This window comes from Acanthaster planci, linkage group LG03 (genome assembly GCF_054643075.1).
Source record: "Acanthaster planci isolate LZ-2023a linkage group LG03, COTS_SCS, whole genome shotgun sequence".
Taxonomy (NCBI): domain Eukaryota; kingdom Metazoa; phylum Echinodermata; class Asteroidea; order Valvatida; family Acanthasteridae; genus Acanthaster; species Acanthaster planci.
The window spans coordinates 11507243-11535120 of record NC_141779.1 but is presented as its reverse complement, the minus strand read 5'-3'; the positions used below and the strand labels follow the sequence as shown (position 1 = coordinate 11535120).

Genomic DNA, 27878 nt, shown 5'->3' with positions numbered 1-27878 from the left:
TTGGTTCGAAAACATCAAAAATAGTACAATCAAGATACAATGTAAGAGAGTCCTTAGAATTTATAATCTACAAATTCAACTCACCAAGTTCACAGCAGACCAAAGCTGAAGGCAGAAGTTGCTTAGTACAAAAAAAGAGCTGTTAATGTGGATGCTGTGGTCTCTCTTGCTGCCGGTCCGCATCTGACTATATCTAAGGAACTCACATGCATCAGGTCTTGTGCAATGGGGCATGACAGGATATTTACTCTGGGGATTATTTTGGAAAGGGGGGAACCACTCCTAGCAAATTCAGGGCAAGCTAACCAGAAATTCAATGTTAAAAGCAGGGGGACAACTCCTATATACAAGCAGGTAAGCAAAACAACTAAGTGAAAAGAGTCCCCTCTACATCTGGACTAGCCTTAAGTGTTCTTTTGCCAGCTTTTATTTTTGTTATTTGTGTTAGCGTGAAAAATGAAGCTGGTGAAGAGCAAAGGTAGCGAGGCATCGTTCGTGCGATTTGGTAAATATCAGAAAAATTAGGTTCACGTGGTGCAAAATGTAATTAGTAATACTGTTGAGTTCAGTTATTTTAAAAGAGGTAGAAAATGATAATGCGCGCACGGAAAACGCAAGCTGAAGTTGGGCTAAGGTTTGTACGCAAACATTCAAGTGCCAACACGCGCTACTAAGCACGTTTGGCACTTGAATAGTGTCATATCCTATGTTACTCTATTATTCAGGAAGGATATGAACTCAGATATGTAGGGTTCACGATTTATTGTAGCATTCTGGTCGGTCGGTACATGTCACACAATTATGTGCTCACACAGGTTTCTTCCAAGTACCCAGGTGTGTCAAAGGTCATGCACTAACACAGTATATCCAAAGGAGGGCGCTGCGCCCCCTCACATCTTTCCTTTTATACAGTTTTTTTTTCTTTAAGCTGAATGTTCCTTTAAGTATGTATCTGCATGTACATGTACTGCAGGTGAAATCCAATGTCCAAATAAGGCAGTGAATGTCCTCGGCAATTGATGCTATTCCAAGAATCAGCTTCAGTATCCATGAAACCTTGCTTATGGGTGTTAAAATCACATGGCAGTTGTAGGAACCCTAGCTATTTTTTTTTAAAATGCTAAATCCAAAGGCTAAATCTAACAAAACTAAAACAAAGTTTTTTTTGTCTTTTTTTTTAACATCAACTTTCTCTTCTCTTTTGTTTCTGTTGTCTGTCTTTTCTTTCTTTTCCTTCTTTCCTTTTTTTTTGGTTTGTTTATTGTGACAAAGTGTTTGAAAGAAAAATGCTGCCAAAAATAACCGAGTAAATAGAAAAAACAAAACAAAACAAAATCTGGCATTTTAGATTTCATTTTGTGTTTGTGAAACAGCGTAAATGTTGTATCCATCCAGTTGTCTGTCAGGACAACACAAGTGTTCAATGTTTGACATAGTCCTTGAGATAGGCTGGTGGTCGGATGACTCTTCCAGATCGTGTCGTCTGTGGTGTTCCCTGTCTTGGCTCTCCTTGCGTAGCGTAATCCCGATGGTTGATCGTCTCATGGGTCTTTCGCAGATGTCGTCGATTTCGGCGGTATCGCACACCACCTTCCGTCTCGACCTCATACGAGCGTGGCTGTGGGTGGGACTTCACCACTGTAGCCTTGCGCCAGTGTTGATGTGGAGACTGTGGTTGGATTCGAACAGCATCACCTGGTTTCAGTGGTGACACTTTCTTGGCTGTGCGGTTGTAGTAGTCTGCTTGGGTCTGTTTGGACTTCTTCATTTGATCCATTACTCCCATAGGGACCTGCGACTGGAGTAGCTTTGATGTAGTTGGTAGTGTGGTTCGGGTTCTCCTGTTCATCAGTCTCTGTGCTGGGCTAGTGTCAAAGCCAGCAGTTGGTGTGTTTCGGAATGCGAGTAGGCTCAAATATGGGTCGGTGTGCCCTGCTTTAGCTTTCTTCAGGAGTGATTTGGCTGTCTTCACTGCATTTTCCACCTTCCCATTTGCTTGTGGGTAGTGTGGTGATGTGGTGATGTGCTGGAATTTCCACATGGTGGAAAACTTGGCAAATTCCTCAGACGAGAATTGTGGGCCGTTGTCAGTCACTAATGCATCAGGGATGCCATGACGGGCGAACCGTGCCTTCATTTTGTAGATGACGGCAGTGGATGTTGTTGTGGAGAAGTAGTCGACCTCAATGTAGTTAGAATAGTAGTTGACCATCACAAGATAATGGCGGGAGTCTAGGAAAAAAAGATCTGCCCCCACTTTTGCCCACGGTCTGTTGGGCACCTCGTGTTGTAATATGGGCTCCTTCTGCTGCTTGGTGCTGAGAGATTGACATACATCACATTTCTGTATGTAATCTTTCACCTCTGAGTTCATGCCAGGCCAGTACAATGACTCACGTGCTCGGCGCAAACAACTGTTGCGATGAGTGTAGACGCTCCAGCATACCCTTTCTCATACTCTTCGGTATGACAACACGTTCGCCTCGGAAAATCAATCCATCTGATGTGCTGAGCTCATCACAAATCTGGAAGTATGGGGTCAGAGTTGCTGGAAGATCTTTCTTTTGCTCTGGCCACCCTCTCATGATCACAGAATGGAGCTCAGTAAGAACTGCATCATCAGCTGTTTCTTGCTTCAGTTTCTCGAGCAGTGGTTTGGCTATTGGTAGGTGATCGAGCATGTTGACTTGCTCCATTCCCACTTGGGTAGGATCTGTCTTACTCTCTGGCAAGAATGCACGGCTTAGAGTGTCAGCCAGGAACATTTTGCTGCCTGGGTGATAGACAACGTGTGCGTCATACGTTTGTAGACGGAGCATAAGACGTTGCAGTCTCTTTGGTGCTTGATGCATGTTCTTCTTGACGATCACTTCCAGTGGCTTATGATCAGTCTGCACAGTCACTGATCTTCCATACGTATACTGATGGAATCTTTCCAGCCCAAATGTCACTGCTAACAGTTCCTTCTCAATTTGGGCATAGTTCTGTTCTGCATTGGTCAGAGCCCGACTAGTATATGCAACAAGGCTGACCTTCCTGCATGATTGCTGCTCCCAGGCCTTTCTGTGATGCATCGGCCTGGAGTGTCAGCTCTTTCTTGTCGTCAAAGTAGCGTAGGACTGGTTTCGATGTCACCATCTCTTTGATGCGCTTTACAGCAGTCTCATGTATCTCTAGCCAACACCACTCAACTTCCTTCTTTGTCAGTTGTCTTAGTGGATCACTCACATCACTGAGATGAGGCAAGAACTTGCTCAAGTAGTTGACAAACCCCAGGAAGCGTTTGACTCCTGCGATATCTGTGGGGCTCGGCATCTCTGTCACAGCCTTCACTTTGGCTGTATCTGGCTTGAGACCATTCGTAGTGATCAAATGGCCCATGAAGGAAACTTCCTTCTGCTTGAACTTGAGCTTCTGCTTGTTCAGCTTCAACTGCTTTTCTCTACATCTGGTCATCAACGCTCTCAATTTTGCGTCATGGTCTTTCTCTGCCTCACCAAGTGTGTCCCCTTCACCATACACAAGGATGTCATCGGCGATCGTCTTCACACCATGCAACCCTTCTAAGGCTTCATCCAGCCTCCGCTGAAACTCTTCGGGAGCCGAGCTGATGCCAAAGGGCATTCTCTTCCATCTGTATCTCCCAAAGGGTGAGTTGAATGTCGTGAGGTAGGAGCTCTGTTCCTAAATTTCTACGTGCCAAAATCCGTGTTTGGCGTCTAGAACACTGAAGATTTTAGCTTTGCTTAGGTCTGGCAAGATGTCTTCTATGGTCTTCATTGGGTAGTGATTGCGCTTGATTGCCTTATTCAAATCTTGTGGATCCAAGCAAATTCTCAACTTGTTTGGTTTCTCAACGCAAACAAGACTGGAAACCCAAGATGTGGGAGTTTCAACTGGTGCGATGATTTCTTCTTGGACCATCTTATCCAACTCAGTTTTGAGCTGTTGTTTCCGTGCTACTGGAACACGTCGTGGCGGATGAACAACTGGAGTCACTGTCTCATCTACCTCCAGCTTGTATTTGCCTGCCAACTTTCCAACTCCTTCGAAGACATCACCGTACTCCTCTGTCAGATGTTTGGCTAAGGTTATCGGAGTGGAGGACATCTGCAATATCTTCTCATGTTGCACCTTGATTAGTCCCATCTCCTGGACTGTGACGCTCCCTAGAATAGGAGTGACACCTTTCTCATCTATGATGAAGAACTCGACATCAAAGTCCTCCTTGCTCTTGCAGTTGCTGACCCGAAGGGTGCATTTTCCCAGGGGATTCAGCTTTGTCTTGTTGTACATTACAAGCGTGCGATTTGTCGGCTGAAGCTTGACGGCTTTAAGGTCTATGGCATCTTTAGGCAGAACATTACATGTTGCTCCACAGTCTAGCTGAAAGCTAATTGTTCGCCCAAGAACTAACATTTTGGCGAAAATCATCTTCGCCGGTTTAGGATTTACCATAGAGTTGACCTTCTCTGGAATCAGTTGCACGGTTTGCAGCTCATACTCAGATTCATACTCATCTGACTGCTCATTTTCATCGAACCCATGTACTCTCGTCTTGGACTTCAGGTTGGTCTTGCGCTGCTTCTTAAAATGGTTGCGTTTGCCACATCGCTGACATTCCTGGCCATAGGCGGGGCACTTACTCTTCAGAAATTCATGCTCTGTGCCACAGTAGCGACATTTGCCAAATCTGACTTTCGATTTCTCATACTTTGGCTTCGTTTGCATTTGTGACTGCCCACTGCTGGCATTTTTCTTTTTCGGTTTCTGTTTAACTGCACTGACAGCGTGACCATCGATCATGTCCATTCGATTCTTGGACAACTCCGATGCACGGCATGCTTTAATGCATTCCTCGAGAGTCAACTCCGTTTCCCTCAAAAGTCTCTCTCGAAGTGTAGAATCTCTTATGCCACACACTACACGGTCACGGATGAGGCCATCCTGCAATGTATTGAAGTTGCAGTTTGCTGCCAACAGCTTCAAATCTGTGAGATACGTGTCAAATGTTTCCCCTGCCTGCTGATTTCGTGTGAAGAATTTGTACCGGTCAACTGTTTCATTTCTAGGTGGGTTGCAGTAATCGCCAAAGGCCTTTAAAGCTGATGCCAAGCTTTCTGTTGCAGGCTTGATGGTCTGATATAGCTCTCTGCCTTTACTACCAACCAGGTATAACAACATCTTGGCATTTGTTTTGTCATCTTTATCCCCCATGGCCAGATCTATGTAGAGTTGAAACTCTTCTTTCCATAGCTTCCATGCTTTAGTGAGATTACTGGCCTCGACATCAAATTGTTGGGGTGTCTTTAGACTTAGTGACTCCATCATTCAAGTTACGAGTACACACGGTTGCAATTCAGAAGTTTGCAATCACAAATTCCCTCCAGGTACTTACTCTCAAAAAACGGGTGTTTTTAGGACCAATTAATGAGAGGGGTAAAAACCCATCCCCCAGAAAGAAAATGAAATGCAAACACTGCAAAGTCCACAATACTTCCGAAGAAAGACTAAGCAGCAACGCAACGGCACTTACTCGCTTCGTTGTTCCCGCGTTTTCCACTTGCACTGCAACTCCGCCGAAGTTGACCCCAAAATTCGTCTTTAAATGTCACCAAAATACTTCTTCACTTCTGACACCATGGCATATCCTATATTACTCTATTATTCAGGAAGGATATGAACTCAGATACGTAGGGTTCACGATTTATTGTAGCATTCTGGTCGGTCGGTACATGTCACACAATCATGTGCTCACACAGGTTTCTTCCAAGTACCCAGGTGTGTCAAAGGTCATGCACTAACACAGTATATCCAAAGGAGGGCGCTGCGCCCCTCACAAATAGAGCTTCATTATTAGTTCGTTTTGCTAATTTTGGTTAGTAGTTCATATTGCAATTAAAACTTTAAATGAAATATACAGCTGCTTACAAACTGTTCACACTTCGAAACTTCGATTCATTTTTATGGGGGTAGGGGGTAGTCTGGGAAAATACCATGTTACAGCCCAAACATTCCAACTTTAGCCTAACTGTCCGTGTAGTTTGGAGAATTTTTTAAGAAAGCAGTGTAGTTAGACCAGGCGTAATTATGAGGTCGGTGTAGAAGAAAAATGAGCTAAAGGGAAGCTTGCATCATATGGTGCACTTCTTAAGGGAGCTGTAACATACCTGCATTTCCTGGAACCATATGGAAACCGTCGACATCAAGCTTGTTCTGTTTATTCCCTGACTCTATTTTAAACTCCTTATAACGAACCGTGGCATTTTGTCTATCGAACGCCCTCAGAGTAACGATTAGCTTGCATCTGCCAGTACGAGTCAGATCAGCTTCCCGTTGCCCAGCCAGAACTCCCCGGTCAGATCGCCGAAACCCTCGGCGTACTCCTGCCAAGAGCGGTCGAAGCTAACGGAGCCGTTGATGCGTCGTTGAAACACCTGCGAGAAGAGGAGTTGCACGACAGTGCTGAAGAGTTGTCACAAAGTCATGAATACTTTTTTGGTGCGTTGAGATGCGAATGCTGATCATCAAATTGTCACAGAAGGTTCAGTTTGATAGGCTGCAAAGGGCTTAAAAGTTTACCCTCGTTGTTTATCGAATTCGTTGTCAGAAACCGATCGATACTCTTAAGCATTTCTCCTACAGGGAGAAAAATGCGAAATTTCAGGAATGAATGGATTACAGCCTTGCAAAACTTTTCCCTTTACTTTTGCCTTCTGCCACTAAGTTTTGCATTTAAATGAACGGGGTGTGTTCTTCCGGAAATTCTGACTCGGTGAGAGAAGGCGCGTATTTGTGTTCTTGCCCTTCGTAAACAAAGAGTAAAACTGCCAGCAAGCTTCAAAATATAGAATTTTGAAATATTGTTCACCGTTAACAAGGTTGCAGGTGCTCCTCCTGCGTTTTGGGAAACACACTGCAGTATTTCACCATTTATTCAAAAACGCAAAACGATAAAAACCGTTCATCTGACTCAAAGTGAAGTTTATTGGATGGTGTCGCGGTGAAACAAAATAATCATGGCTAGATGTATCCACAATTGAATTAGGTGGAGGGGTGGCATGTCTTAACTCAGAATCAACCGATTCCCTCCGATAGTGGTCACGCTTTTTTACTTTGTCATTTTGACACTAATTACAGATATATATATATTTTTTTGGGGGGGGAGATTTTAAAAATCTCTGTCACAGAAGACAACTGAATTTACCCGCAACAACGAGAAAACCAAACAAGTAAAACAAAGCGTTGTTAAGGCATACTTTGAAGCTCGTTCCCTTCTAAAACTTGTTTATAGTAAATCTTTCTTTAATGGAAATTTGGCCCCTTGATTATTTTCAGCCCGAAAAATGACAGAATATTATGTAACTATTTCAGTAAGGGAAAAATGCAAAATGTTATGAAATGTTCACGAAATATTTCTTGAGCAAGTGATATGTAAGAGAATAAAAATCACCCTTTCTGATGCGAGGAAACTGGCTCTTAAATAAAAATTGCAAGAGTTTGCCTCAGACGACGTTTTGTCCCCTCAACAAAATTTCAGCTCCAAGGACACGCCCCTGAATTCTCAAGTGTCCCTCTGCCGACCTGACCTTGCGGATTTGAAGTCAAAATTCTCTCCAGTTTGTTCGTTGTGCAATACAAATGCTCACGCAGTCCGTCTGCAGAGATCTTTTGCTGGTCGCCTATGCCGACATAGACCGTTCCTTGCCGTCTTGATGGAGCGTAAGTATTGTGACCACCCAGTCTGACCTCGGCGCAAGTACACGGATCGCCCGGCGGAATGACGAATTTGACCCTGCCTCTGTCACCAGGGTCTGGCTCCGTACAGAGAACACAGACTTTTGCAGAAACCAAGGTTGATGCTACGTTTAAAAAAAGGAACAAACAGGTGTAACCCACCCAAACATACATTTTATAGAAAATTTGTGATAACTGTATTACTTTTAGTGCTTATGGAGAAGAGGAGGAAAACGTCATTGGACTTATGCCATTAAAACCTATAAGAAATGAGTGGGAAGGGGGAGGGGCGGAATCCGCCCCACCTTGGATTCCCCTTAGTTGGGAGTCCGGTCTGTTTATATTTTTAATTAAAGATCCATAATTTACGACAGTTTTGTGTGTTTTGCCGTTTATGCCGGGCTCTAAATTAACATGAACTAAATTTGGCCTTCGAACATCAGCAAACGGCTAGAAAATGGAGAACTATTTCACACAGCAGCATGCATACATTAAATTTCCTGGAGCAACTTGCAGCACAATTAAGACCAGAGCTTCTCTAGGGAACGATATAAGTACAGCTTTAATGTAGGTTCATGTCGCCATACATTAACAACAGACAACAATGACAGCAACGTCAATAATGCCAACAAGAAGAAGCACCTCCTTGAGCATGGGTAGACCGTTACTGTTTCATGGCTACGTTTAAAAAAATTCTCGATAATGTTTATCTGTTGGACGGAGCAATCTACTTCGTCAATTAGTCGGTATATAAACACGCTAAGTTTTTCTGATTGAAAAGCTAAGCTAGTGATTTTTTTCAACAAGCCCCAGGACTTCAATGGGTGTACAGTATTTATAAATATACGACTTGTAAGTCAAAAATGGCAAAACACTCAGTAAGGAAAGAAAATAAGTATGGAAAGCAAAAATTTCATCTGATGAAAATGAACTGATATCCCACCACATTCAATGGCAGAAATCAGAATATGACATGCACTATTCAACATAATATGTTACTCATTCATAAAAAATGGCAACAAAGCATCCTTTCACTTTTCTTCCTTCATGACGTGTATTAAACTTGAAAAAGAAATGACATTTCCAAAATCTCACAACTTGAAAAAGGCAGTGACTTTCAATTTTTTACACATCCTTTGTCACCCTTTTACAGCATAAAACCTTAGCCATACCAGTGTGTTTGTTTGTGCCATTGCTGCTTTTTTCTGTCAAAACAGTAAATTGAGTGTTTCGTTATATTTCACTGTTTGTTTGAAATACAAAGCCAGAAGGTAATTATTTTCATTCTTCCTATAATGAACGTGTAAATCTCAATCCTCAAAAAAAAAAACTCATGTAAGGAATAGCCTTAAAATTTACATAAGGAATTCCAATTTTTGTAGGCTCCCCGTAAAAGATCCCCCCGAAAATATGGTCCACAATTTGCTCTTCAGTCGGTCACTGTTTAAATAAGAACATTTTTGTAAATTAACTGCAAGAGTTGTTTACAATGCTTCAATTTTGTAAAATGAAAGGTTTCATTTGATATTATAGGTGTGGACTTGCAAGGTATGTGTCTAAAGGAGAAAACACTTCAAATGAGATGATACCAATGTTCCCTCTGTTATCCTTATTGGGTACAGACCATTATCATGGGGCAAATATCTTGCTTTTCTGCGATTAAAATAATATAACCAAACTGAGACTAGAAGAAGAATAGCCTGTTTCCTTTAGTCAATATGTGATGTTGTATTACTATTCTAACGTGTCCACAGGGAAGAAGATAAAACGGGTCGTCTTGGTAAAAGACTAAATAAAAAACGTTTAACACGATGATTTAAGAGAGGTCTGACGTCGTGAACGAAAAAGAAAGATCGAGTGCCCAAACGCACCACTGGGATGCAATTCGTGATAGCCAAAATTAATATTACGCAAGTGTAAGTTCAGGTGTCAGTGATGATTTGGTCAAAGTTATAAAGCTATCATTATCAAGTGACCTTGAAAATCGCTTCTCAGTGAATGCAACGCTGACATTTGAAATTGTGTTTGAACATGGATCAAGAAAGTTAATCAATTCTTTTTATTCTTAGCAAGAATTGTTCCTTTCCTTAAGCTTTCCTTCAGTAACCACGTCCACTTTATAAAGAAGGCACAGTTATGTAGAGATCTCTCCGGATTGATCATCTAGAGCAGCAAGGTTGTTTTCAGTCAAAGATAAATTACTAAGAAGTCGAATTAAATACGTAACAGAAGCAAACATAATAAACTTTCGACTACAATAGATGAGTATTTTAGTAATAGAAAATGTATGCCTTGTTTTTGCAATACTAAGCTTTGTTCAGGGAAATTAATAGTTTGTTGTCTATAATTATGTTCGCGTATCGGTGTTTCCCTCGCCTTTTGTCTCTGCGGCATGGTTTCCATTCCCGTTTGGCGCGTGTATATTTCGGGCAAATTGTACAAGAAAAAGCAAGATAATTAATTCATTTTGTTTTGTGCGTGTACAGTCACGAATGATTTGCAGAAGTGCATCGTAGACGATACACCATGTCATTTTTGCCCATAACTGTGCAAAATGGAGGTGTTTTGTTAATGCAAAGGGCCCATTTTAGTGCAGAAACAACTTACAGTGTCCATTATGCCGTTTTCATGCATAGCAACTGGGGAAATGTTTAATGATTAGTACTATCTGGTTTTTAGAAACTTTTAAGAAATGACAGGTACGTCTTGGCAGTATTCTCTCTTGATTTAAAAAAGGGGCATACCTGACTATGTAATAATTACTTTTTGCCGTGACATTTTTGTAATTCCGCATTCCCATATTAAACTTATGGCCAGCAAGGTACGGATTAACTAAAATGACAACATTAAGTTTCAGTCAGATCAAATTTAAATCTAACGTGGCTTACCGTGGGGGAAAACTGATTGGGCTTAGCACCTTTTGGGGTGACAATGGGGTAATACCAAATGTTTTACTGTGTTTACATCCATTGTATTCTCGGTGTTATTTTCTGTTGTTGAGATTCCAGCAACTAAGGCTTGTTTGTTTCTTATAAGTTTATTGTCATCATTTTCCTGCTTGGGTTTTTCGGGCAGACCTGTCTGGCCAGTGACGGATCAACCATTCACAAAAAAGCGGCGGTTGCAACGCATTTGTTGGGGTGACCCAAGAGGAGATGGGATGTATATTTTGTGAGAATTTCTCTTTAAAAATTATTAAATTATTCTTTATTTGAAAGCAAACGAAATTTGTTGTTATAACAAATGAAAATGTATTTCCATCAATGAAATAGGCAAGCGAGTGCCGCCCGACTGTGCCACTCCTGGATCTGTCACTGTTGAATCATCAATAATAAACATTCACTGTACACCTCACAGCTTTTATTCTGAGATCACTGAGAAGAAATGGACCCAACCCGGTTGGGATCGGTTTCATTGTCGAAATTTTAGGATATCAAGATTATGAAGGAAAATAAATCAGCATCAATCCTTTAGCTCACTGTATTCAAACCAAGAAAATTGCGTTGTGGGTTCTGCACCCAGGAAAATGAAAAAGACGAAAAAAACCCAAAAGTTATGCGGTGTTGACCAAGCATTCAGGCGCACGGACTCCTGAAATTCGCTACAAATCGCAGTTACCGGCTTCCATATAGGACTCTTCTGGGTCTCGGGATCCCGGCCCACCGCACTTCCTCCCTGTCCATCCATTTAACCCCAAAAAGGGTTCGAGCGACCATGCAAGGGAGGAACGGGACAGGCCCCTAAGCCCTGGCCGCCGAGTCGGCCATACGTCTCGAACCTGTACTAAGGCGCTCACCTGGACTTCGCGGACAGTCCCAGCAGAAGAGCTTACCCGGTAGGCTAAGGTACTGTTGGTATTTGACGGGGTGAATTACAGTCTCTTATAGCTACTGACTGACAGCAAGCGTTGGGAAAATAAAAACCCACCACTGGGATTCGAACCCACCGTCTATAACGATCTGATAACCTCGAGCTTAACCGCTCGGCCATTTCAGAAATAGTGCTTTTGGTGTTCATATCCGAGATAACATAATCATTAACCTTACTGCACAGAATGTTGCTGTGTAAAGACTGAATGGTTAATTAAACGTTACAATAGTGCACCACGTACCAAAAATACACATTCACACACACAATGGTCATCAACATTAAATGTTATCCCTGACAGCTTCTCTTTACTACTTTTAAATAAACGCGCATCAGTATGGGCAAGACCCCGGACAGCGTCAGTACACCTGTCTACACATCCAAACTCTTCTGTAGTTTGATGTGAATAACAAGCCATTTCTACCAGGGGGCATTTTCTCTCGTTTCCTAGCATAAAATGACAGCCGAATCAGGAACCCAATAGTTCTGCTAAATAACAATGTGTTTTGTGGTAGATCTGATGCGTGGTGTAGCCCTATAGCTCTTCAGACACATTGTCCAGTAAAGAGAACCTCTTTACAGCAAATACCTTCTCTGTAAAGATGTGGTTAGACAAGAATTTATCCCGTCATATTATAATTCATTTTCACTACTGTAGACCTAGAGTTGTCCTATTTTCAGTTGTTTGAAACGTTGATGTGAATACATCAGTGTGTTCTTTGTATTTAATACTTGCATTTTCTCATCACTCACTTTTTTACCGTTCAGTGTTACATTGAAGCTTTCTTCCCGGGATAGCGTTACAGTTGCGCCATAAATATGGATATGCTCGTTAGCATGAAAACGCAAAAAGGCAATGAATGATTGCAGCTATCCTTTCAATAAAAACTTGCAAATTCAGATTGTCAAGATGTAAATCGGATGAAGATGGAATTTGGGTTGTCAGTGAATATTCACACTTTTTATTTTATCAAATGATTACGTCATCCTTTATGCCATTTCATATATGTCAGTCCGAGTACAAGCCAGCATAAAGCATGTAGGTCTATGGTTCGAGCAAAGGTTTTGATTCTCAAGGTCAAGACTATGACCCACAAACCTTCAGACCAAGGCCAAGGCTTAAACCTCAAGGTCAAGGCCCTGCCTGCAGTGTAAAGATAAAAGTTGTCACATTATAACGAATTATGACTTGAGTATCGTGCAATTGGCAGATATTTCCAATGCCAGCCTATTCGTTATTTTACTTCAGTAATATAACGGGCTTGCATAACGTGTGTTCAAGATAAGAAGAGGGCGTGGAAAGTGAAATAATTCTAATCAGCATAACATCAGTTCCCGAGAACAGTATTATTAGAGTCTTGATCCCCATTCCACACCATAGATCAGAATGATGGTGTTCTACAATCCTGGCCAAAATTATTGGGACACATATCAGTTGACATACACACATACACGTGTAGTTACCCTCCCCAGGTCCCCCAATCCCCACTCAATGTTGTCATCTCGAGCTGGAGCGCAGGTCGCTCATCGACACCTAACATTGAGAGGGGCCAGGGCCCAACGGGCTTTAGCCAGAATTGTAGGTTTCACCCAGGATATTCATCTGGGGTTTTCCTTCCACCACTAAAACTGTAATTCCATCTCCCAGCCTTTTTTGTACAGGTTCTTTCAGGTTTGCGACCTACAGAGTCCACAGCGCTTTTGCGGAATCCTATACCAGAAATAGTAAAGCATGGTCGCCCCTATTCCTTCTACCCAAATTTTTTTTCAGAATGAAACAAATAAAACCATATTATGAGCTCCTTCGTCACCATGAGTTGATAATTCTGTGCACATAAACAGGCATGGCAAACACACCTTGCGACCGTGAGGAGTAGTCTCAAATCCAAGAAAATTTTAGCAGCACACGATAGTTCGCTTGGACTAGATTACGTCAACCTGTTAGATTTTCACAAAATGAACATGTGTGATCAAAAGCGTACCGGTACGTACCAGCAGCGATGATAATTACTCCCAGTGCAGATAACATCTTGGTGGGCTCCACAGACATCACGTCAGCTAAGCCTCTAAAAGATTTAAGCACCAAATGATTCAATTAAAAAAATACAAAGTTGATAAAAATTGAAGCAATTTCAGACTTTCAACAAAGCCAGTTAGTTTTCAGGAGGAAATTGGGCCAACCTCTCTTCAGGCTTTCTGCTCCCAAATCTTCCCCAAGTCCATAGACCTGTCGTCACCGCTTTTTATGGAAGGGGAGCCCTTTTGATTTCAAAGATTCTCATTTCCGACCAACCGCTGTTGTGGTTCCAAATCAAATACAATTACGTTCTTTTCTTAAGGCCACCGACCTTGTCTGCATCTTTGGACCATGAACATTAAAAAAGAGAAATCCTCCTTCCGGTTTTGTTGGGAAAAGGTGGACAATAGTATCCCATGTTACCAGCTGGCATGTGCATAATTACCTGTACAGTGGCACACACTGCGTAAAACAGGGCACCAGTGATTCCATAGAGCAAGGAACAGAGTGATTCACGTCAAACTTCTGGTTGACCTGTTCTCAAGTTATTCATGTCCCTGGAGCTGTGCTTTCTTTGCTTTTACTTTATTTCTGTTACTTTACTTTATTTTCGAGCAAGAAGGTTCAAATTCGTAAACAATCAACAATGGGCAAACATGTTACATGTGCAGAATATACAAATCGGTGAATGAAAGCAACTCGGATTTACTCATCCAATGTGTTTGCATATGGCCGGTGTCCACGTTTAAAGCAATTTATTATGCAGATTAGGTACTACTGTAAAAACCATCCCACCAAGGTGGATCAAAGTCCTTTTGAAAGAAACGGAGTTTATGTGCTCATCCTAAATGCCAGGGAATGAATCGGCTAGTAGTAGACCAGTGTCGATTATCATTTCACCTCAGGAAGTTATTTAGTTGGTTTTGTTTTGCAACTTAATTTGAATTTCTGTCCCTAATAGATGGCTATGCGGGATGTAGATTTGGTATGGTTTAGTGTAATTTATACCAAAGGAATTTTTACGTGAACATAACAGCCTTAAACTTAATGCAAAAAAATTAATTCTTAGACCTTTTATGCTCAAATATATGAACCCTTCTTTGAGCGGGATAAGGACCGGTATAGCGCACACGATGCCAGAATTCCGCAAAAATAGGAGGCAGTTGGAAAGGTACTCGCACATCCTTTGGCAGCTATTTCCCTAACTACTGCAAATATGGATATGAAACTTATATAAATGGATAGAGGAACAAATGGCCTCTCAGATGACACCAAGATTGCTACATTTAGATAATTTTAAGACCTTTTATGCTCGAATAGATGAAGTATTGTTTGCGAGGGATAAAGACCGGTATAGGGCAGACGAAGCCATGATTCCGCAAAAATATGAGCCGTTTGGAAACGGACACGCCTTTCACTTGGCAGCTATTTCCCTAACTACTGCAAATATGGATATGAAACTTATATGAATGGATAGAGGAACATATGGCCTTTCATGTGCCACCAAGATTGGTAGATTTAGATAATTTTAAGAAATTGTATGCTTGAGTAGATGAAGCATTGTTTGTGAGGGATAAGGACCGGTATAGGGCACACGCAGCCATAATTCCGCAAAAATAGGAGCCATTTGGAAACGGACTCGCAATTCCTTTGGCAGCTATTTCCCTAACTGCTGGAAATATGGATATGAACCTTATAATAATGGTTAGAGGAACATATGGCCTCTAAGTTGACACCAATATTAATACATTTAGATAATTTTAAGACGTTTTATGCTCGAATAGATGAAGCATTCTCCGCGAGGGATAAGGACCGGTAGTGCGCAGACGAAGCCATAATTCTGCAAAAATAGGATTCAGTGGGAAACAAACTGGCTCTTCATTTGGCAGTTATTATTTTAAGACCTTTTACGCTCGAAAACATGAAGCATTCTCCGCGAGGGATAAGGACCGGTAGTGCGCAGACGAAGCCATAATTCAACAAAAACAAGAGGCAGTGGGAAATGAACTCGCACTTCCTTTGGCAGCTATTTCCCTAACTACTGCAAATATGGATGTGAAACTTATATGAGTGGATAGAGGAACAAATGGCCTCTTAGATGACACCAAGATTGCTAGATCTAGATAATTTTAAGACCTTTTATGCTCAAATATATGAAGCTTTGGCTGTGAGGGATAAGGACCAGTGCATGACAGACGTAGCCATAATTCAGGAAAAACTGGATGCAGTGGGAAACGAACAAGCACTTCCTTTGGCAGCTATTCCCCTAACTAATGCAAATATGGATATGAGACTTATATGAATAGATAGAGGAAAAAATGGCCTCTTAGATGACACCAAGATTGCTACATTTATATAATTTTAAGACCCTTTATGCTCGAAAAGATGAAGCGTTGTATGCGAGGGATAAGGACAGGTAGTGTGCAGACGAAACCATAATTCCGCAAAAACGGAGCCATTTGGAAACGAACTTGTACTTCCTTTGGCAGTTATTTCCCTAACTACTGCAAATATGGATACGAAACGTATATGAATTGATAGAGGAACAAATGGTCTCTCAGATGACACCAAAATTGCTAGATCTAGATAACTGTAAGACCCTTTTATTCTTAAATAGATGAAGCATTGGCTGCGAGGGATAAGGACCGGTATAGGGCAGACGTAGCCATAATTCCGCAAAAACATTAGGCAGTTGAAAACGAACTCGCATTTCCTTTTGCAGCTATTTCCCTAACTACTGCAAATATTGATGTGAAACTTATATGTGTGGATAGAGGAACATGTTGCCTTTCAGATTACACCAAGATTGCTAGATCTGGATAATTTTACGACCTTTTATGCTCGAAAAGATGAAGCGTTGTATGCGAGGGATAAGGACAGGTAGTCAGCAGACGAAGCCATAATTTCGCAAAACCAAGAGGCAGTTGGAAACCAACTCGCACTTCCTTTTGCAGCTATTTCCCTAACTACTGCAAATATTGATGTGAAACTTATATGAGTGAAGAGAGGAACATGTTGCCTTTCAGATGACACCAGAATTGCTAGATCTAGATACTTTTAAGACCTTTTATGCTCAAATATATAAAGCTTTGGCTGCGAGGGATAAGGACCGGTATAGGGCAGAAGTAGCCATAATTCAGCAAAAACTGGATGCAGTGGGAAACGAACTCGGACTTCCTTTGGCAGCTATTTCCCTAACTAATGCAAATATGGACATGGAACTTATATGAATGGATAGAAAAACAAATGGCCTCTTAGATGACACCAAGATTGCTACATTTAGATAATTTTAAGACCTTTTATGCGCGAAAAGATGAAGCGTTGCATGCGAGGGATTAGGACAGGTAGTCAGCATACGAAGGCATAATTTCGCAAAAACGGAGCCATTTGGAAACGAACTTGTACTTCCTTTGGCAGCTATTTCCCTAACTGTTGCAAATAAGGATATGAAACTTATATAAATGGATAGAGGAACATGTTGCCTTTCAGATGACACCATGATGGCTAGATCGAGATAATATTACGACCTTTTATGCTCAAATATATGAAGCAATGGCTGCGAGGGATAAGGAACGGTAGTGCGCAGACGAAGCCATAATTCCGCAAAAAAAGAGGCAGTTCGAAACGAACTCGCACTTCCTTTTGCAGTTATTTCCCTAACTACTGCAAATATTGATGTGAAAATTATTTGAGTGGAGAGAGGAACATGTTGCCTTTCAGATGACACCAAATTTGCTAGATATAGATATTTTCAAGACCTTTTATGCTCGAATAGATTAAGCATTGGCTGCGAGGGATAAGGACCGGTAGTGCGCAGACGAAGCCATAATTCCGCAAAAACAAGAGGCAGTTGGAAACGAACTCGCACTTCCTTTTGCAGCTATTTCCTTAACTACTGCAAATATTGATGTGAAACGTATATGAGTGGATAGAGGAACATGTTGCCTTTCAGGTAACACCAGAATTGCTAGATCTAGATAATTTTAAGACCTTTTATCCTCAAATATATGAAGCTTTGGCTGCGAGGTATAAGGACCGGTATAGGGCAGACGTAGCCATAATTCAGCAAAAAAACGATCCAGTGGGAACGAACTCGCACTTCCTTTGGCAGCTATTTCCCTAACTAACGGAAATATGGATATGAAACTTATATGAATGGATAGACGAACAAAAGGCCTCTTAGATGACACCAAGATTGCTACATTTAGATAATTTTGAGACCTTTTATGCTTCAAAAGATGAAGCGGTGTATGCGAGGGATAAGGACAGGTAGTGCGCAGACGAAGCCATAATTCCGCAAAAACGGAGACATTTGGAAACGAACTTGTACTTGCTTTGTTAGTTATTTCCCTAACTACTGCAAATAAGGATATGAAACTTATCTGACTTGATAGAGGAACAAATGGCCTCTTAGATTACACCAAGATTGCTACAATCAGATAATTTTAAGACCTTTTATGCTCGAATAGATAAAGCATTGGATGCGAGGGACAAGGACATGTAGTGCGCAGACAAAGCCATAATTCCGCAAAAACAAGAGGCAGTTGGAAACGGTATCGCACTTCCTTTGGCAGGTATTTCCCTAACTACTGCAAATAAGGCTATGAAACTTATACAAATGGATAGAGGAACATGTTGCCTTTCAGATGACACCAAGATTGCTACCTTTAGATAATTTTACGACCTTTTATGCTCAAATATATGAAGCGTTGGCTGCGAGGGATAAGAACCGGAAGTGGGCAGACGAAGCCATAATTCTGCAAAAACGAGAGGCAGTTGGAAACGGACTTGCACTTCCTTTGGCAGCTATTTTCCTAACTAATGCAAATATGGATATGAAACTTATAAGAATGGATAGAGGAACAAATGGCCTCTTAGATGACACCAAGATTGCAACATTTAGATAATTGTAAGACCTTTTATGCTCAAATATATAAAGCTTTGGCTGCGAGGGATAAGGACCGGTATAGGGCAGACGTAGCCATAATTCACTAAAAACTGGATGCAGTGGGAAACGAACTCGCACTTCCTTTGGCAGCTATTTCCCTAACTAATGCAAATATGGATATGAAACTTATAGGAATAATGGATAGAGGAACAAATGGCCTCTTAGATTACACCAAGATTGCTACAATCAGATAATTTTAAGACCTTTTATGCTCGAATAGATAAAGCATTGGATGCAAGGGACAAGGACATGTAGTGCGCAGACAAAGCCATAATTCCGCTAAAACAAGAGGCAGTTGGAAACGGTCTCGCACTTCCTTTGGCAGTTATTTCCCTTGCTACAGCACATATGGATATGAAACTTATATGAATGGATAGAGGAACATTTTGCCTTTCAGATGACACCAAGATTGCTAGATCTAGATAATTGTACGACCTTTTATGCTCAAATATATAAAGCCTTGGCTCCGAGGGATAAGGAACGGTATAGGGCAGACGTAGCCATAATTCAGGAAAAACTGGATGCAGTGGGAAACGAACTCGCACTTACTTTTGCAGCTATTTCCCTAACTACTGCGAATATTGATGTGAAACTTATATGAGTGGATAGAGGAACATGTTGCCTTTCAGATGACACCAGAATTGCTAGATCTAGATAAATTCAAGACCTTTTATCCTCAAATATATGAAGCTTTGGCTGTGAGGGATAAGGACCGGTAAGGGCAGACGTAGCCATAATTCAGGAAAAACTGGATGCAGTGGTAATTGAACTCGCACTTACTTTGGCAGCTATTTCCCTATCTAATGGAAATATGGATATAAAACATATAGGAATGGATAGAGGAACAAATGGCCCCTTAGATGACACCAAGATTGCTACATTTAGATAATTTTAAGACCTTTTATGCTCGAAAAGATGAGGCGTTGTATGCGAGGGATAAGGACAGGTAGTGCGCAGACGAAGCTCTAATTATGCAAAAACAACAGGCAGTTGGAAACGAACTCGCACTTTCTTTTGCAGCTATTTCCCTAACTACTGCAAATATTGATGTTAAACTTATATGAGTGGATAGAGGAACATGTTGCCTTTCAGATGACACCAGAATTGCTAGATCTAGATAATTTTAAGACCTTTTATGCTGAAATATATAAAGCTTTGGCTTCGAGGGATAAGCACCGGTATAAGGCAGACGAAGCCATAATTCCGCAAAAACGGAACCATTTGGGAAAGAATTTGTACTTCCTTTGGCAGTTATTTCCCTAACTACTGCAAATAAGGATATGAAACTTATATAAATGGATAGAGGAACATGTTGCCTTTCAGATAACACAATGATGGCTAGATCGAGATAATATTACGACCTTTTATGCTCAAATATATGAAGCATTGGCTGCAAGGGATAAGGAACGGTAGTGCGCAGACGAAGCCATAATTCCGCAAAAACAAGAGGCAGTTCGAAACGAACTCGCACTCCCTTTTGCAGCTATTTCCCTAACTACTGCAAATATTGATGTGAAAGTTATTTGAGTGGAGAGAGGAACATGTTGCCTTTCAGATGACACCAGAATTGCTAGATCTAGATAATTTTCAGACCTTTTGTGCTCGAATAGATGAAGCATTGGCTGCGAGGGATAAGGACCGATAGTGCGCAGACGAAGCCATAATTCTGCAAAAACAGGAGGCAGTTGGAAACGAACTCGCACTTTCTTTTGCAGCTATTTCCTTAACTACTGCAAATATTGATGTGAAACTTATATGAGTGGATAGAGGAACATGTTGCCTTTCAGATGACACCAAGAGTGCTTGATTTAGATAATTTTACGACCGTTTATGCTCAAATATATGAAGCTTTGGCTGCGAGGTATAAGGACCGGTATAGTGCACAGACGAAGCCATAATTCAGCAAAAACTGGATGCAGTGGGAAACGAACCCGCACTTCTTTTGGCAGCTATTTCCCTAACTAATGCAAATATTGATATGAAACGTATAGGAATGGATAGAGGAACAAATGGCCTCTTAGATGACACCAAGATTGCTAGATTTAGATACTTTTAGGACCTTTAATGCTCAAATATATAAAGCTTTGGCTGCGAGGGATAAGGACCGGTATAGGGCAGACGTAGCCATAATTCAGCATAAAGTAGATGCAGTGGGAAACGAACTCGCACTTCCTTTTGCAGTTATTTCCCTAACTACTGCAAATATTGATGTGAAAATTATTTGAGTGGAGAGAGGAACATGTTGCCTTTTAGATGACACCAAAATTGCTAGATATAGATATTTTCAAGACCTTTTATGCTCGAATAGATTAAGCATTGGCTGCGAGGGATAAGGACCGGTAGTTCGCAGACGAAGCCATAATTCCGCAAAAACAAGAGGCAGTTGGAAACGAACTTGCACTTCCTTTTGCAGCTATTTCCTTAACTACTGCAAATATTGATGTGAAACTTATATGAGTGGATAGAGGAACATGTTGCCTTTCAGGTAACACCAGATTTGCTAGATCTAGATATTTTTAAGACCTTTTATTCTCAAATATATGAAGCTTTGGCTGCGAGGTATAAGGACCGGTATAGGACAGACGTAGCCATAATTCAGCAAAAAAAAAGGATCCAGTGGGAACGAACTCGCACTTCCTTTGGCGGCTATTTCCCTAACTAACGGAAATATGGATATGAAACTTATATGAATGGATAGACGAACAAAAGGCCTCTTAGATGACACCAAGATTGCTACATTTAGATAATTTTGAGACCTTTTATGCTCGAAAAGATGAAGCGGTGTATACGAGGGATAAGGACAGGTAGTGCGCAGACGAAGCCATAATTCCGCAAAAACGGAGACATTTGGAAACGAACTTGTACTTGCTTTGTTAGTTATTTCCCTAACTACTGCAAATAAGGATATGAAACTTATCTGACTTGATAGAGGAACAAATGGCCTCTTAGATTACACCAAGATTGCTACAATCAGATAATTTTAAGACCTTTTATGCTCGAATAGATAAAGCATTGGATGCGAGGGACAAGGACATGTAGTGCGCAGACGAAGCCATAATTCCGCAAAAACAAGAGGCAGTTGGAAACGGTCTTGCACTTCCTTTGGCAGGTATTTCCCTAACTACTGCAAATAAGGCTATGAAACCTATATAAATGGATAGAGGAAAATGTTGCCTTTCAGATGACACCAAGATTGCTACCTTTAGATAATTTTACGACCTTTTATGCTGAAATATATGAAGCATTGGCTGCGAGGATAAAGACCGGTAGTGCGCAGACAAAGCCCTAATGCCGCAAAAACAACAGGCAGTTGGAAACGAACTCGCACTTCCTTTTGCAGTTATTCCCCTAACTACTGCAAATAAGGATATGAAACTTATATAAATGGATAGAGGAACATGTTGCCTTTCAGATGACACCAGAATTGCTAGATCTATATAATTTTAAGACCTTTTATGCTCAAATATATAAAGCTTTGGCTGCGAGGGATAAGGACCGGTATAGGGCAGACGTTGCCATAATTCACTAAAAACTGGATGCAGTGGGAAACGAACTCGCACTTCCTTTTGCAGCTATTTCCCTAACTAATGTAAATATGGATATGAAACTTACATGAATGGATAGAGGAACAAATGGCCTCTTAGATGACACCAAGATTGCTAAATTTGGATAATTTTAAGACCTTTTATGCTCGCAAAGATGAAGCGTTGTATGCGAGGGATAAGGACAGGTAGTGCGCAGACGAAGCCCTAATTATGCAAAAACAACAGGCAGTTGGAAACGAACTCGCACTTTCTTTTGCAGCTATTTCCCTAACTACTGCAAATATTGATGTTAAACTTATATGAGTGGATAGAGGACATGTTGCCTTTCAGATGACACCAGAATTGCTAGATCTACATAACTTTAAGACCTTTTATGCTGAAATATATAAAGCTTTGGCTTCGCGGGATAAGCACCGGTATAAGGCAGACGTAGCCATAATTCCGCAAAAACGGAACCATTTGGGAAAGAATTTGTACTTCCTTTCGCAGTTATTTCCCTAACTACTGCAAATAAGGATATGAAACTTATATAAATGGATAGAGGAACATGTTGCCTTTCAGATGACACAATGATGGCTAGATCGAGATAATATTACGACCTTTTATGCTCAAATATATGAAGCATTGGCTGCAAGGGATAAGGACCGGTAATGCGCAGACGAAGCCATAATTCCGCAAAAACAAGAGGCAGTTGGAAACGAACTCGCACTTCCTTTTGCAGCTATTTCCCGACGGATAAGGACCGGTATAGGGCAGACGTACCCATAATTCAGGCAAAACTGGATGCAGTGGGAAACGAACTCGCACTTCCTTTTGCAGCTATTTCCCTAACTACTGCAAATAAGGACATGGATTTTATATAAATGGAAAGAGGAATATGTTGCCTTTCAGATGACACCAAAATTGCTAGATCTAGATAATATTACGACCTTTTATGCTCAAATATATGAAGCATTGGCTGCAAGGGATAAGGACCGGTAGTGCGCAGACGAAGCCATAATTCCGCAAAAACAAGAGGCAGTTGGAAACGAACTCGCACTTCCTTTTGCAGCTATTTCCCGACGGATAAGGACCGGTATAGGGCAGACGTACCCATAATTCAGGCAAAACTGGATGCAGTGGGAAACGAACTCGCACTTCCTTTTGCAGCTATTTCCCTAACTACTGCAAATAAGGACATGGATTTTATATAAATGGAAAGAGGAATATGTTGCCTTTCAGATGACACCAAAATTGCTAGATCTAGATAATTTTACGAACTTTTATGCTCAAATATATAAAGCATTGGCTGCAAGGGATAAGGAACGGTAGTGCGCAGACGAAGCCATAATTCCGCAAAAACAAGAGGCATTTGGAAACGAACTTGCACTTCCTTTTGCAGCTATTTCCCGACGGATAAGGACCGGTATAGGTCAGACGTAGCCATATTTCACTAAAAACTGGATGCAGTGGGAAACGGTCTCGCACTTCCTTTTGCAGCTATTTCCCTAACTACTGCAAATATTGATGTGAAAGTTATTTGAGTGGAGAGAGGAACATGTTGCCTTTCAGATGACACCAGAATTGTTAGATCTAGATAATTTTCAGACCTTTTGTGCTCGAATAGATGAAGCATTTGCTGCGAGGGATAAGGACCAATAGTGCGCAGACGAAGCCATATATTTGAGCATAAAATGTCGTAAAATTATCTAGATCAAGCACTCTTGGTGTCATCTGAAAGGCAACATGTTCCTCTACCCACTCATATAAGTTTCACATCAATATTTGCAGTAGTTAAGGAAATAGCTGCAAAAGAAAGTGCGAGTTCGTTTCCAACTGCCTCCTGTTTTTGCGGAATTATGGCTTCGTCTGCATAAAAGGTCTTAAAATTATCTAAATTTAGCAATCTTGGTTTCATCAGAAAGGCAACATGTTTCTCTATCCATTCCTATAAGTTTCATATCCATATTTGCAGTATTTAAAGGAAATACTTGCAACAGTAGAATTGCAGAATTATGGCTTGGTCTGCGCACTACCGGTCCTTATCCCTCGCAGCCAACGCTTCATATATTTGAGCATAAAAGGTCGTAAAATTATCTAAAGGTAGCAATCTTGGTGTCATCTGAAAGGCAACATTTTCCTCTATCCATTTATATTGGTTTCATAGCCTTATTTGCAGTAGTTAGGGAAATACCTGCCAAAGGAAGTGCAAGACCGTTTCCAACTGCCTCTTGTTTTTGCTGAATTATGGCTTCGTCTGCGCACTACATGTCCTTGTCCCTCGCATCCAATGCTTTATCTATTCGAGCATAAAAGGTCTTAAAATTATCTGATTGTAGCAATCTTGGTGTCATCTAAGAGGCCTTTTGTTCGTCTATCCATTCATATAAGTTTCATATCCATATTTCCGTTAGTTAGGGAAATAGCTGCCAAAGGAAGTGCGAGTTCGTTCCCACTGGATCCTTTTTTTTTGCTGAATTATGGCTACGTCTGTCCTATACCGGTCCTTATACCTCGCAGCCAAAGCTTCATATATTTGAGGATAAAAGGTCTGAAAAATATCTAGATCTAGCAATTCTAGTGTTACCTGAAAGGCAACATGTTCCTCTATCCACTCATATAAGTTTCACATCAATATTTGCAGTAGTTAAGGAAATAGCTGCAAAAGGAAGTGCAAGTTCGTTTCCAACTGCCTCTTGTTTTTGCGGAATAATGGCTTCGTCTGTGCACTATACCGGTCCTTATACCTCGCAGCCAATGCTTCATATATTTAAGCATAAAAGGTCGTAAAATTATCTAGATCAAGCACTCTTGGTGTCATCTGAAAGGCAACATGTTTCTCTATCCAAGCATAATAACTAATGCAAATAAGGACATGAATCTTATATAAATAAATAGAGGAACGCACCACCCGCCCCGCCCCGCCGGGATCGGCGGGGGAATCCTGTCGGAAACGCACGGCTTTGGGCGGGCGACGCGCGGCTGCGGCGGTTTTCCCGAGAGGGCAATTCACCGCGCCGCACCCACCGTGCCGCCGCCGGGGAGCCGGGCTCCCGAGCTCGGGGCTCGGTCGTGTCGGAAACGCACGGCCTCAGCGGGGCCGCGTGCGGTTTTCACCGGACGGGAATTCACCGCGAGGCACCGCGGGTCCCGCGGGCCAACGGGCCCGCCGCCCGGCCGGCCGGTGTCTCCTTCGCCGCACCGTCGGGGGGATTTCTCAGGCCGGGCCGGGGCCGCCGGGCCGGGCGACGTGTCGCGCGCCGCCGGCGGCGGGCCTGGGACCGGCCAGGAAATCGGATCGGGGCCGGTCAAATTTTGGCCCTGCAGACGGAGACACCCTCCCCCCCTATAAATAGGCAAACCAGGGAGTGGGGGTTAAGGTCCAAAACGCTCTCATTGAAATACGCACGTTTCGGGCCCAACAGACCCCGACAAGAGACGCTCTCGAGGGCCGGGGTGCCTCTACGACGCGTTCGCGGGTGGGGACGAGTCAGTTTTTGCGCCCGAGTCGGGTCGAAACCGGAGATCCGACATTTCGCGGACCACGAAGTCCGAGGAAGAAAACTCCAGCGGGGCGCCCCGCAACGCCGCCCGTCCGGCACCCGCGGCGGGACCGTCGCCGCCCGCTGCGAGACTGCTGCCCTGGGCCGGAGGCCCCGGTCCCTCCACGCCCCGGGGCCCGTCCCGCCGCTCCCCCAGAGCCCTCCTGCCGGCTGTACCGCCCACCCCGCTTTTCAAGTGGGCCGGGGGCGGCCCCCTCGGCCTGGCGAGCCCGGCGGCCCGTCCCGGCGCTCGCCGGTGGGGCCGAGTCGGTTTCTGCGCCCGAGTCGGGTCGAAACCGGAGATCCGACATTTGGCGGACCACCAAGTCCGAGGAAGAAATCTTCGGCGGGCGCCCCCGCGACGCCGCCGGTCCGGCGCCCGCGGCGGGACCGGCGCCGCCCGCCGCGAGACTGCTGCCCCGGGCCGGATGCCCTGGTCCCTCCCCGCCCGGCCGCCCGCCCCGCCGCTCCCCCAGAGCCCTCCGGCCGGGTATACCGCCCACCCCGCTTTTCAAGTGGGCCGGGGGCGGCCCTCTCGGCCTGGCTAGCCCGGCGGCCCGTCCCGGCGCTCGCCTGTGGGGCCGAGTCGGTTTCTGCGCCCGAGTCGGGTCGAAGCCGGAGATCCGACATTTCTCGGAACACCGAGTCCAGGGAAGATCTCTTCAGCGGGCGCCTCCGCAACGCCGACCGTCCGGCACCCGCGGCCTGACCAGTCCCCGCCCGCCCCGCGGCCGCTCGCGGCGGGGCACTGGCACCGACCTGGCAACTCGCCGCCCCGGCGCCGCTCCCCCACAGCCCTCCTGCGGGGTATGCTGCCAACCCGGGATTTCCAGTCAGTTGGGGGCGGCCCCCCGAGACTCGCCGCCCAGCAGCTCATCCCTTCGCTCCCGGCGGAGCCCTCCTGCGGGACACACCGCCGACCCGGGATTTCAAGTCGGGTCGGGGGGGCCGGACCCCTCGGCCTCGCGGCCCGGCCGCCCGTCCCGGCGCTCGCTCGCCGGTGGGGCCGAGTCGGTTTTTGCGCCCGAGTCGGGTCGAGACGGGAGATCCCGCATTTCGCGAAACGCCAAGTCCCAAGAGGAAATCTTCAGCGGGCGCCCCCGCGACGCCGCCCGCCCGGCACCCTCGGCGGGACCGGTCCCCGCCCGCCCCGCGGCCCCTCGCGGCGGGGCACTGGGACCGACCTGGCAACTCGCCACCCCTGCGCCGCTGCGTCATTGCCCACCTGCGGGACACACCGCCGACCCGGCATCTCAAGTCAGGTGGGGGGCCGGCCCCCTCGGCCTCGCGGCCCGGGCCGCCCGTCACGGCGCCCGTTCGCCGGTGGGGCCGAGTCGGTTTCTGCGCCCGAGTCGGGTCGAGACCAGAGATCCCACATTTCTCAAAACACCGAGTCCCGGGGAGATCTCTCCAGCGGGCGCCCGCGCGAGGCCGCCCGTCCGGCGCCCGCGGCGGGACTGGTTCCCGCCCGCCCCGAGGCCCCTCGCGGCGGGGCATCGGGACCGACCTGGCAACTCGCCACCCCTGCACCGCTGCGCCGTAGCCCGCCTGCGGGACACGCCGCCGACCCCGCTTTTCAAGTCAGGTGGGGGGGCCGGCCCCCTGAGACTCGCATCCGGGCAGCCCGTCCCGGCGCTCGCTCGCCGGTGGGGCCGAGTCGGTTTCTGCGCCCGAGTCGGCTCGAGACCGGAGATCCAGCCTTTGGCCGAACACCCAGTCCGTTGAAGATCTCCTCAGCGGGCGCCCCCGCGACGTCGCCCGTCCGGCTCCCGCTGCGAGACTGTCACCGGGACCGACTTGGCAACTCGCCACCCCGCCGCCGCTCCCCCGGAGCCCTCCTGCGGGGTACGCTGGCAACCCGGGATTTCCAGTCAGTTTGGGGCGGCCCCCCGAGACTCGCCGCCCAGCAGCTCATCCCGTCGCTACCGGCGGGCCCTCCTGCGGGACACACCGCCGGCCCGGGATTTCAAGTCAGGTCGGAGGGGGGGCGGACCCCCCGGCCTCGCGGCCGGGCAGGCCGTCACGGCGCTCGCTCGCCGGTGGGGCCGAGTCAGTTTCTGCGCCCGAGTCGGCTCGAACCCGGAGATCCCACATTTGCCGGAACACCGATTCCCGGGAAGATCTCTCCGGCGGGCGCCCCCGCAACGCCGCCCGCCCAGCGCCCTCGGCGGGGCCGGTCCCCGCCCGCCCCGCGGCCCCTCGCGGCGGGGCACTGGGGCCGACCTGGCAACTCGCCGCCCCGG

At 44.5% G+C, this 27878-nt stretch overlaps 2 protein-coding genes across 15 annotated transcripts in view; both read right to left on the bottom strand.

The window, feature by feature from the left end:
* Positions 1–27878, bottom strand: part of LOC147799642 (uncharacterized) — a 564475-nt gene that overhangs the window by 28266 nt on the left and 508331 nt on the right. The gene's annotated exons all lie outside the window — the stretch shown is intronic.
* LOC110990771 (uncharacterized) overlaps positions 401–27878 on the bottom strand; it is an 81620-nt gene continuing 54142 nt past the window's right edge. For 9 of the 10 annotated variants that reach the window (XM_087134412.1, XM_087134411.1, XM_087134416.1 and 6 more), the window contains 3 exons: positions 13597–13670; positions 7590–7862; positions 401–6437 (listed from right to left, as the gene is read on the bottom strand). In XM_087134412.1, coding sequence (XP_086990538.1) covers positions 3685–5331 — 1647 coding nt within the window. In that variant the 5' untranslated portion in view covers positions 5332–6437; positions 7590–7862; positions 13597–13670 and the 3' untranslated portion in view covers positions 401–3684. The remainder of the gene's footprint in view (positions 6438–7589; positions 7863–13596; positions 13671–27878) is intronic. The other variant, XM_087134418.1, reaches the window with a different exon arrangement.